The sequence below is a fragment of the Lottia gigantea genome (assembly GCF_000327385.1).
Source record: "Lottia gigantea unplaced genomic scaffold LOTGIsca_82, whole genome shotgun sequence".
NCBI lineage: Eukaryota > Metazoa > Mollusca > Gastropoda > Lottiidae > Lottia > Lottia gigantea.
This window is the reverse complement of record NW_008710725.1, coordinates 418,683-431,059: the sequence shown is the minus strand read 5'-3', so window position 1 is coordinate 431,059 and position 12,377 is coordinate 418,683. Positions and strand designations below refer to the sequence as shown.

The 12,377-nt window shown below is 35.8% G+C and overlaps 3 protein-coding genes across 3 annotated transcripts in view; 1 reads left to right on the top strand and 2 right to left on the bottom strand.

The window, feature by feature from the left end:
* LOTGIDRAFT_133010 (hypothetical protein) overlaps positions 1 to 3,545 on the bottom strand; it is a gene marked incomplete at both ends in the record, with an annotated part of 68,071 nt that extends 64,526 nt beyond the window's left edge. Inside the window, one exon of the mRNA XM_009067412.1 lies at positions 3,248 to 3,545. Within this exon, the coding sequence (XP_009065660.1) occupies positions 3,248 to 3,545 (298 nt within the window). The remainder of the gene's footprint in view (positions 1 to 3,247) is intronic.
* Positions 3,546 to 9,334: 5,789 nt separating this feature from the next.
* Positions 9,335 to 11,490, top strand: LOTGIDRAFT_169100 (hypothetical protein; the record flags this gene model as incomplete). Its single annotated transcript, XM_009067411.1, has 3 exons — positions 9,335 to 9,440; positions 9,594 to 9,779; positions 11,426 to 11,490. The coding sequence occupies 3 exons, from the start codon at positions 9,335 to 9,337 to the stop codon at positions 11,488 to 11,490; spliced, it is 357 nt and encodes a 118-aa protein (XP_009065659.1).
* Positions 11,491 to 11,939: 449 nt separating this feature from the next.
* Positions 11,940 to 12,377, bottom strand: part of LOTGIDRAFT_169099 (hypothetical protein) — a gene marked incomplete at both ends in the record, with an annotated part of 5,866 nt that continues 5,428 nt past the window's right edge. The window contains one exon of the mRNA XM_009067410.1: positions 11,940 to 11,999. Coding sequence (XP_009065658.1) covers positions 11,940 to 11,999 — 60 coding nt within the window. The remainder of the gene's footprint in view (positions 12,000 to 12,377) is intronic.

Below are 12,377 nucleotides of genomic sequence, written 5' to 3'. Positions count from 1 at the left end.
AGGTGGACCCCATTAATAATCTAAAAGGTTCTAAGGCTTGTCAGTGGCTAGGGGTTGACGTCAAGCAAAAATGCGAATGAGCCTTGTAGCTACTTTGGTAAGGCTCTACCCACCGTAAACTTGTATACAGCCTTAGTGGTCGCCGGATCCCATAAAAAAAAAATATATTATTCAGAGACTTATTGGTAGCTACTGGATGAGCGGCAAGAGGTTAACAATAATCTAGTATAGACAATACACGTTCGACTATGGGTAGTGTGAACTTGCTAGAAAACCTTCAACTGATACAATGCCAGTCAAGGTCACAATCTTACTAAGTAATCAAATCCTATCAAAATGGGAATGTAGGCCTCATGGATCATGGGTAGATATTAAAATATACTCCCCCAGCTCTAGATAAATCAAGATAAATCGCTCCAGATTTCTGAAGCCTCGTTAACAATGAGCTCGATATAGTCACACGGAGTAGTGAAAACCAATTACCGCCCTGCATGTCGTCTTTAATTAGACTTAGAGAATAAGCCCGAGCTTAATAAACAATTATCTTCGTACCATTACACTTCATTGAGACAAATATACTCAATGAGAAAGCTTTGAATCAAGACTAATACTAATACGACTTAGCTTATTATGGAGTTAAATTTAGTTGGGTCGTGAGTAGGTCCTAAAGAAGCACTGGCCTAGGTCACTAGTGGTAGGTGACCTAGGTCACTAGTATTAGGTGTTATAAGAGATACTCTCCTATAGAAGCACTGGCCTAGGTCACTAGTATTAGGTGTTATAAGAGATACTCTCCTATAGAAGCACTGGCCTGGGTCACTAGTATTAGGTGTTATAAGAGATACTCTCCTATAGAAGCACTGACCTAGGTCACTAGTATTAGGTGTTATAAGAGATACTCTCCTATAGAAGCACTGGCCTAGGTCACTAGTATTAGGTGTTATAAGAGATACTCTCCTATAGAAGCACTGGCCTGGGTCACTAGTATTAGGTGTTATAAGAGATACTCTCCTATAGAAGCACTGACCTAGGTCACTAGTATAAGATGTTATAAGAGATTTTCTCCTATAGAAGCACTGGCCTAGGTCACTAGTATTAGGTGATATAAGAGATACTCTCCTATAGAAGCACTGGCCTAGGTCACTTGTGGTAGGTGTTATAAGAGATATTCTCCTATAGAAGCACTGACCTAGGTCACAAGAAGAGCCTATGGATTTCAGCACTAGAATACATCAGTTTGATAAGAAGTTACTTACGTTGGGAGAGTTACTAAATAAACAAATAATAGTAGTAACTGACATGTTGCTAAACAATTTACATCTATTACCAATATGTTATTTTTGAATTTCCACTACGTATAGCGTTATTACAGAGCGACTCGTTAAAACTATAAAAACACCACATAACGTTACAACAGAACGACTCGTTCTGCAAAAGAAAAAACTGCTTAATGTTTTGCTTTATTTTTTGCTCAATGAACTAAAGACTATGGTGCTGTTTTCATACAAATTTATAGAATCAATGCGTGAAGAGCATGCTGTAAAATTGTTATTGTATCCTGTCATGTGGAGTATTTTGTTAATTGTTTTGTTTAAGTTATATTTTTATCTGTGTTTACACATTTCTCCGTTTCCTTTTAGTTGTATATCTTATAATAATATATAAACAATAAACATTATTGCAACATAGAGTTCATTTTACTTTGATGTTTTTAAGAAATAAATCGCTTAAAATGTGTTCGAGTAAACCCATGGTCTATCAGCAATTTGTTGATGTACCATATTTGGATTACTTAATATGAAAGCCCAATAGAATCTCGGAGGAAAGTAGGCGGAGCTTAGATATGCTACAACCAGTCCATTTTGATGTATTGCACGGCTGAAGCTCAACGCCTACTACGTACTAAGGGGAATTTAGCTCGATCCTACATGAAACACTTTGATTGAAATAACGTCATTAGAACCGGACTGTAGTAGAGTACATGCTTGATTACAATGGAGGTAAAAATATACCAATAAATAGAAGGCAAGAAATTGTTATCTTATGTAAACGTTCCCTGCCTACGCGCACGTGTGTGACTAAATGTTATTTAAATGGACTCACTTAACGTTTAGTTTTATATTTATTATAACATGTCTATTTTCAATTTATTGAATGGATTCCAGCTATTCAACCTCTTAACAATTATGAACAAAACTAAAATATTTTTCATTTTATAGTGAGTTAATGTGTTCAAGGCAGCATATGTTTTATTGTTACGAAAGAGGCACAAGATATCCGTAATACCTTGACATTGTGAAGATACTAAACTTGTGATTAGAAGCCTTTACGGAGCTGCAATACATTCACAAATGCTCACTTAAAGTAGTATGGTACAAATGTCTTGTACAGATGGGATAATAAATGCGACCCCGTGATGGTCGTATTCTAATGTCTGATCCGTGCAATTTTTTATTTTTACTCAATTGAATTTGCTCCAAATTTTATTTTTATAGTCCGTCCAGGATGTTGTTTTAATTGAAACTAGGTTATGATGGTCCTCGAACAAAATAAGTCAAGAACTGATATCAGTGTCAATGGCCACCCTTCGTGACATCTCAAGCCTACTTTGTCAATGGCTGTGCCAATGTCGATCACAAGGAAAAAACCGACAAAACACATCAATACGCAAGTGTCCTTGCAGCAGGTTTTGCATCAGTGTGTCACATTTTTTCTGGCTCTGTGCTAACAACACCTTATGTGTTGGTTACTAAAGTGTTACATTGGTTACAAATGTGTTACATTGGTAACAAATGTGTTAAAGTGGTTTTAAGTGTATTACTTTGGTTACAAATGTGTTAAAGTGGTTTTAAGTGTATTACTTTGGTTACACATGTGTTAAAGTGGTTTTAAGTGTGTTACATAGGTTATATTAGTTTTTAATGTTGTAATTCGGTTACAAATTATGTTAATTAAGTTACAAATGTGGCAAATAGGAAAAATGTAGTACCTAATGTGGTACAAAATATATAACAATTTATGGTACAAAATGTGGCAAAGCAAAATGTTGTAAATGGGCAAAATGTTGTAAATGGGCAAAATGTGGTAAATGGGCAAAATGTGGTAAATGGGCAAAATGTGGGAATGGGCAAAATGTGGTACACAATGTAGCAAATTACTAAAAATTGTGGTAAACTATCTTCAGCTGAAAGTATTAACACGATAATCCAGTAAATATGACCAAGATATGACGAAGACGTTGACTTACCTTTAATAAAATCCACTGACTGCTCTAGGCCATAAATATCTCGATCACAATCATCTTTAGCTAAGACTCCCAGTTTTATTCCGGGTAAAAAATTAGATTGGTTATTTATATAATCCAGGGTATACAGCATCGTCTCTAGAGCTTGAATCCCACCCTGGGGCATTATCCGTCCACAAATCTTATCCTCGCTACGTTCATGAATCATGTGCAAGGCCCCTAGAACAATATTCCCTGGCACCACGGCAGACAATTCTCGATTTGGCCAGGCATAATTGGAATATTTTCCGATATACTCCATGGAATTTTCCTGGTACATCGTCCCCCATCCCGTTACTTGTAAATACACCGAATGCACAATGGAACAAAATAACACAAAGAGAAAATATAATTTCCGATCGTTTATTCCATAAACATCCATTTTCAGGAACTCTGGAATCACAAATTTTCAGGAATTTACGAACGATCCATAAAATTAGGAAATTTTGTCATAAGCGATACATTTTTGGAAATCAAATTTTCGAAATTTTGATATTTCGGCATAAAAGTTTAACAAACCATACTCGATCTAAATTGGTAACTTTACACGAAGGAAGACGACATCAGTAAATTAGAATGAGAAATTTTCAAGAACTTTTCATGAGCGATCGATTTCGGAGATTTTGGAATACACTTTTCAAAAAATTATCATGGCAGATCCATTCTTAAAACTAGCCTTTCACGACGATACCATAAGCTATCAATATTTCAGATTTTTTACAACTTTGTTACAAGCGAACTGGGCTATACAATGAGATTTTGTAATTCAAAGAACTAGCTATAACGATTGTTTTCACACATTTTCAACTAGAACTCTATTCACTAGTTTTCTAATATCCTCCAGAACAAAGACAAGTCTTTGTTTAAAACTAAAGTGCTGTAACAGCATCCAAACAATACCGCACTGCATTTTGTATTGAAACTATTCAGACGTTCTTTCTGAAGACTATGACGTCATGAGGAATATTGTGTCGTAGCTAATCTAAATCAAATCTTCCAACGAATTGATTTTTTTTTTCCTCTTCAAAAATTCATAGAATTTTGCTCAAGAATGGATTTTATGTAGTTATTTTCTCTCCATGCACATAAAAGAATAATTTCTTAATATCTATCCAATTCGATTGTCCAATCCGTCGAAAATTGATTTCTTTTTTCAACAAAAATCTAGATTCATGTTTGAATTACCCAAGACCGAATGTCAAAGTTTCCAATCTTAAAAGAATTCAAACCCAGCACTCTGCATATCCATCTACGATCTTTTGAATTCTGTTCACATGTTCAGTCGGAGCAATATTCAAATTTATAAAACAAAGTTTGTTCACATGTAAGTTAATTCTAAAAAAAAACAAAAACTTTGTCCACAAGTACAATTGCAAAAATATGCAAGCGATCGCAAGCGAAAGTTTGTTTTTCTCAAACAATCACTAAAATAAAATTCTGTTTTCACATGTACAGAAAATAGGAAACTCTGGAAATTCTAACATTTTCAAGCAATCACGTAATTAAAGGCTTTGTATACTATCAGAGATTATGTTAAATCGAATTAAAGAAAGTGGTCGGTTATCAATAGAGGTTATAGCGAGATACTGATCCGCTCGCTTCCATCTCAATGTGCTTTTATGGCATTAAAGACAGTTTCTCCTGCCACCACTACGATAGGTGTGTGTATTGATCTTATTACAGATTCCAATAAACTTCTTATATCCAGTTACTGCTATCTCTTTCAAATACTTTTACTGCAGGCGACTTGGATGTCTCTCGCTTTCATGGCTTTACCGTTGGAAATCCTTTCGGCAAGCGACCATACTTCATTCGTCTGGTAAGAGCCCGGTGTTTTACAAATTCTGGTTCTGCAGCCGACTCGAGTTTCTCTCTCTTTCACGGCATTACCTTTCGTCGACCGACCAACCAGAATTCCAATTCTTTTACAAATCTTGTAGTATGCCGCAAATGTTGGTAAATGCTATACAGATACGTTAATTGCAGACGACCTGAGTTTCTTTCTCTCGCTTTCCCGGCTTTACCACTGGAATTACTTTTATCAAGCGACCTTACTTTTTACAATACGCTGTTGCATAGCCCAAATGTTTTACAAATACAGTTACTGCAGGCGATTCGGGTCTCTCTGGTTTTCTTTCACGGGTTTACAATTGGAAGTCGGTTTGTAAAGCGACCATACTTTATACAATACTTTGATGTGTCGCATATAGTTTTGAGAGGAGCCCAATGTTTTATAAATACTTACTACAGGCGACTCTTTTGCTTTTACAGCTTTACGATTGGGAGACCTTTCTTTTATATATGCCAGTATATCGTCCCTTCCTGTTTTTTAGCTATACAGATTTTGTCAACTTGATATATTGTATTATATATGAATTCCTGAGTGAAAAATTCTGCTACCAGACTACTCGGGTATTGCAGGTTTTACGGTTGGAAAAATCCTTGCTCGAAATACCAAAAATTCCAAATACCCTAAAAGTTCATTTGAACTAATTCTAGAATCTGAAACGATGTACTTGTTCTAGTCACACGCCAAATGTCAACGACATCTTTAGAATATGACTGGGAGGGAGAATTGACTTTGTCAAATTACACTGTTTGATTGACGGGTAATATAGAAAATAACTGTGTGGAAGTTTGTGACAATTGACCCCCTGTGATTCTATAAAACTATGACATGAGGCCGGATGTACTCGTGACAATAATTGGCCTCTGAATTATTTCCTTTCGTAATGTCACCTATTTCTTAACGAATCGACACATTTTTTTCTCATTTTTCACGTCCATCTTTCCTCTAATGAAGATTGACACTGGTGTAAATTTGATATAATCGTATACAATCCGAACGTATGATAAATGAATTCCGAGACAAGATTTCACCACGACTGGAAATCGGTAAAGCTATCATAATTTTCCTACTCTATAAATAGTAAGAACAAATGGACAAGACTTATACAATTACCACACTGCAGCCGTTTTACCACCAACCAACGTGGTCCAATATCCCCGAAATGACCACACTATACAAGAGAATTAAGCGCAAAACTATATTCACCTTCTCAGCAAAGAGCCACAGACATCTGAATGCAAAAATTGAAATTTAAACGCAAAACTAAATTAACCCTGCCAGCAAAGAACCACAGACATCTCACTGAAAAAAATGGAATGGTTCAATTTGATGCTATTAGTGTCTCAAAGACACAGTTGGATTTTTAGAAATCCTCTTTACAATTCTTATATTGTACTATTATTTAAAAAGGTTGAAATAAACGCACACACGCTGAGGCACAATAGGACCTCAAGTTTTATGTCCTACTGTCCATAAAAGGAAAATTCCTTCTAAAAGCCTAGAATTATTCTTATATAAATGTTTGCTCCGTTTAAGCTTATGCTGGCCTCCTCCCTTTCACACTTATAAGAAAGAAGCCGGGGTTGAAATGCGGAATTGCCATCTCCAAGTTTTCGGCGCTTGAACCCTGGACACTCTAGCGAAGGACTCACTGGGCGCTAGAAGTATGCCTGCTCGGTATAAGCTTTTGTTGGCCTCTGTCTTACATCACTTACAAAGAAAAAGCGTATTAAAAATGCAGAATTACTTTCTCTACGTAACTGGAGCTTGACCCCTGGATCCTCCAGGCATGCCAGCAAACGTCCATCTCATTGAGCTCATGTTTCCTTACCAGGATGGCGACAAGGAAGAAACAATTAACACGTCTGAAATACAATTCACTTTGCGGATATTATTTCTTTTAGAACAATATGTAATTCATTTCCTTTCGGATGTCGAGAGGACTTCGTTCAATAGTTTTCAAGGCAACCTAATGCCCCTCTGTGAAAGTGTTTCTGAATTCGTCGTTTCATTGGGAGAGTCTTCATAGCCTTTGTTAGATATTATGTTATGTCAATCCAAGGAATACATCTTAGATATATATTTTGTCACCTTGCTATCTCTTTCACAGAGTTCACACAGCTTATGTGTAATTGATATGTTGTTTGTCAACAACGTCTCCTGGCTAATAATGTTTATTTGGTATTCCCGAGGTTATATCTTTTGAAATGATTATGTTTGAAAGAGTTATTTCCCTTCAAATAGAAAATTTGTACTGAAATAAAATTCTTGCGGCGCCTCATAAAAATTTACATCACAATCATAATATTGAAATCGCCTGTGATCCCCCACGCATTTTGCAGATTTTCACAAAACACTTTAAGGGAATATAGAAATCTAATTATTTTGAAAATGCGCCAGACTAAACTGTTCTCAGTGTTAGCATAACTATTTGCCAAAACCCGGATGCTATGTCCAATGTTGTACAATAACCGTATTGACTCATCAAGGAGTTTACATTCAGATTGGAAGATAAGTTGAATTGAATTCTCTATGAAATGGGGATAAGGACACTATAATCAATACAAAACCGTTAACCTTCATCCCGTTTATCCCGTTTTCCGACATATTATAGAGGCAAAGGTGATGTAGTTGTTGTCATTTTATATTCGTAAGATTAAAATAATTACTTTCATCACTATGAGGTGTAAGAAAAAGCAATCCGATAAATCCTATTGAGTTGTCCACGTTAGAAGGCTCGACTCAAGGGAGACAACACAGCTCATGCTTGTTTCAAAACGATAACATTGCAATAACAATTATGTTCAAATGAGATGGTACTTATTGTGCTAAAGTCTGTAGGGCAAAGTAATGATGCCCTGTATCCTGTATATGGAGCATTTGATTATTGGAAGCGTGAGCTGAAATTTCCAGAGGCGATGATTTATCTAAAATCGTTATTTGTACTACCAATTAAAAGAATACTACCTCTTAGAATGGGCATAAAATTTAAATTCTCAAACTTGATCAACAAGTGTATATATTCATCAGTTGGACTTACCAGGTGCCATGACTAAAGAATAGAATCTCTATATAATCCACTGAACTAATTAATTATTGAAAATCACTTAGATTAGTGGTGTATTACTTAGTTTTACGTTATTATTGTATTATAGAAGAATTCTGGCGTTTAGGTAAGTCCACTGATGAACAAATCAATTTTTTGGGCAAACTAAGAGGTAATATTCCTTTAAACTACAATGTAACTAATAGTAATCAATTAATCAATTAGAAAACTGGCATTATATATTTTGACTTTTTAGTTCACTGGTTCTCGTTTATGTTCGATTGTTAAAGATCGCTACTGAAACAAGGCATGTCTATACTCACACAACCGGATGTATTAAATGCTAGAAGCAATTAACAATGTCTAAATCAAGCTTTAACGGGGAAATAACATTTATTTATTCACCTAGTTATTTAAAGAGACATTCTACTTTTTTTGGTAGATCGAAAATTTTTTTGATGCAATCTGTGAAAACTATTCACCAAAATCTAGAGATGTAGAAATGTGCCCTTTAACATATCTGAAAGTTACAATTAAAAAAATCCAGCCGGTAATTTTTAAACGCCAAAAATATTTAAAAATATTACGTAAACTAGAGAACCGATTTGAGTAAAATAAACGATTAATTGTAGAGAAATATTCTCCAACGTATTAACCAATAATATCGAGCCATTATAAAGCCAATCACCAAAACTAGTTCAAACTGCTTCATTAACAATTAGTACTCTCAGTTTTAAATTAACCCTTTCAAAACAAAATCAGTTTGAACAAGAAGATACATAGATATAAATAACATACTTTAGAAATATTTTCAGGTATAATTTACGATGTTTTTGATAATGGAAACCTTTTACTAAAAAAGCGGAATACCTCTTTAACATTCTAGATTTATGCGTCAGACTTAAATTTTTTAAAACTATAGTTTATATAGCTATATATTACGACAGCGGATTTCTACAAGTAGACGTTGGTCAGAATGGAACTATTTCTTGGAATGCTACTGTTGTTTGAACTATTTGTCGTCTCATTCGCTAAGCAGGTGTCTGTGATTTGGAGAAAAGTTTCGGTAACGGAACCAGTTATGGTTCGACAGGAAAATTCCTTTGCCGCCAACAATACGAGATTGTGTTTCGTTCGGTGTTCCAGTCAGCTAAACATGCCTATAGCCACGATCAAAGATGGACGATGTTACTGTTTTAAACTGAACAGCGACACTCAAAGGGGTAACGTGGCACTGTCATCCTTCTTCGTGAAAACAGCTGGTAAGTATACCATTTTTTGGAACAGAGTTTTTGTGTAATAATTTTTTATTTGCCTAGGCAGCTCTATAAATCAACTTTTTTTTTTATTATATCTTTGAAGCATTTCTATTTGCTTCCTAGAAGAGAAATAGAGTTGTACGTCCTTTGTTTCAGAAGAAACAGATTGTGTATCGGAAGGTTACACCATGTATTCTGGTCTTGGTGTATGTATCAAATATTCTGGTACCAGTAAAAAGGATTTCCCTGGAGCTCAAGAGACTTGTAACCAAGATGGCGGTTATTTGATGAAGATAGATTCTCAAACTAAAATAAATACTAGCATGTCTCTCGTGACTGAAGGTACGTAGTTCTGTAAGTTTTTACAGCCTTATAGTGGTCGTTTACTTTGTCTCTGTCAAAGATGGGTAACCTTATTTATATTGAATTATTGGTAATGAAATAAATGGAGATTTCCGTCCTACTTTCTGCACCTAGTCGGACTGATGAAGGTGGACAGCGCTCTACTCTTGTTCGATGTCAACTGTCGAATGATCTTTAATGTGCACGGGGCCTCGGTTTATTGTCCCATCCGAACGACTAGACGCTTATTCCTTGCCAGCCCCTCTTACCTGCATCACTGTCAGGTGGGAATCGGGTTACAAAGTATTATTTCCACCATGTTGGGGTTGAACTCTGGATTTTCAGGTTAGCGAGCAAGCGTTTCACACAACGAGCCAACTCGGCTCCTTGTTATTGGACGACTTATACTTATATGAAATAGACTGTAGAAGTAATCTCTTGTCATAGGGGCCGAGGCCTGTTGGAGAGCTGGATGGTTTTGTTAAAATTTTCCTGCTGATATTGTCTGTATTGTTCGCCGCTCCCATCCCCTAAGCTTATGTCTAACGATTCAGAGAATTGGCATGAGCAATACTAACTGTTAAGTAATTAAGATTGTCAACCCGGCGTCTCTTCCAGAGAGTTCATGTATCTAATAATGTTTATTGTGGTACTAACGACCAGCATTTGTTTGTAGCGACAGCTGTCATATTTATTGGAGCATTCGGATACCCGGGTGAAGAGGAATTTCGACACGTTAGAGGATGTAGATTGGATCCACAATTTTGGGCCAGTCTTGAACCGGAATCAACGACCGTGGATTTTTGTGCTTCGATAAGCAAAAAGAGTGGAAATGTCCGAGGCTTGGCCGATACTGGGTGTGATTGGAGTTCTTCATTTTTCTGTGAACTTTTGTTGTAACAATTTTGGCCATCTTCACTCACAATTCAAAACGACCCAGCTGTACCGTACGGATAATCCGGGAAAGATCAATGCCAAGAGGTTTGGTCAAGGACCAGCTGGTAGAAAGGATCCTTTGTGAACCTATGTTCTTATCGTTGTAACATATAGCTGTTTCTTTTATTCTAATTTGATTTTTCAATAATTGGACTTCTTTGGACACAACATCGGGGTTTTGGCAAGTAGTTGTGCTTACACATAGCGGATAATTATTCGCAACCAAACGCAACTGGTAATCGCTATGGAGTATGGGCGCTTAAGTTATATTTTGATTGAACAAAAGGAGACAAGTTTTGAAATATATCCAAGGGAGATAACACGGTTATTGCTTGTTCCAATAAAATTTTAATGCAATTTCTCTTAATATCTATATGATCAAATTAAGACTTATCAAGAATAGTCCTAGATTTTTTTTCAGAAAGCACCGTTATTCACTTCCAAATATACACGATGGGGGTGGTGAATCAATCGAAACGACATTTTTCATATGTGAGGTTACCTGTTTCGTGCGCCTGAACTTATTTACAAATCAATCCTTATTTTGACTATATAGAAGCATTGTGATTGGTCGATTTGAAAATCATGTGACATCAGGTGGCATCGGGTGTTCCCAAACGATAGGTACACAATAAAGCTGTGGACCATAAAAGTAAGAGACGAGACGTCTTTACTTAGTGGTATCAAGTGTCCCCATGTATGTTCTATAGGTAGCAACGATCTGGCTACGCGGGAATCTTCGGGGTACGGAAAGGTAAACAAAGGTATTGTCTGACTGACAATAAACAAAGGTAGATAATAAAAATTACACCAATCAAGTTTATTAGAAAATAAATAATTTATTTTTTCTAGGGCGATAGTCTAACAGTAGAATAAATTATTTACTTGAAACGAAACAATAATAATTTTACGTCCCACCGTTCTACACTAATGAAATATTTGTTACACCCAAATGTATGCACTTTATATCCTACTGTTCTGTATCTTATTGGACTAATAAAATGAAATGGAGTTTTATACCCTACTGTTCTGTATCTTATTGGACTAATAAAATGAAATAGAGTTTTATATCCTACTGTTCTGTATCTTATTGGACTAATAAAATGAAATAGAGTTTTATATCCAACTGTTCTGCACCTTATTGGACTAATAAAATGAAATAGATTTCGGGGAAGGGAGGGTTTGATTCTCCCAAATGTACAGGCCTAGGGTGGAGCAGACACTTTATTTAGAAATCAGGATTAAGGGTCTTGATATTGGGTTTTCTTCTGTTCTTATTCTGATCTGAAATTAGAAAAAATAACTCGCCCAATGGGCGAGAAGTATAGTATCTGTTATGTACTGATTGTTTTTAGTTTACTATGAACAATATTATCATTTAAGTTCTTATTTTTTGAATATGCAACTATCATTTTCTGCTTATAGACATGGGGGAATTTCTCTTGAAGGCTCTTATAGTGGGCATGAACTATCTTGCTTGCTCGATTGCTGGTTGTATTAAACGGGACAACAAAGGGTGCTATGCCTACATTATGATGAATATTTAGTCCTATAGGTCTTGCTGTATTCAATGTCTCAATCCAATGGGCCTCCCTAGATTGACGGAATTTGGTAGTTTCATCTTCGGGCAAGTCAATTTCTATACGCTCAATTGGGATTAGG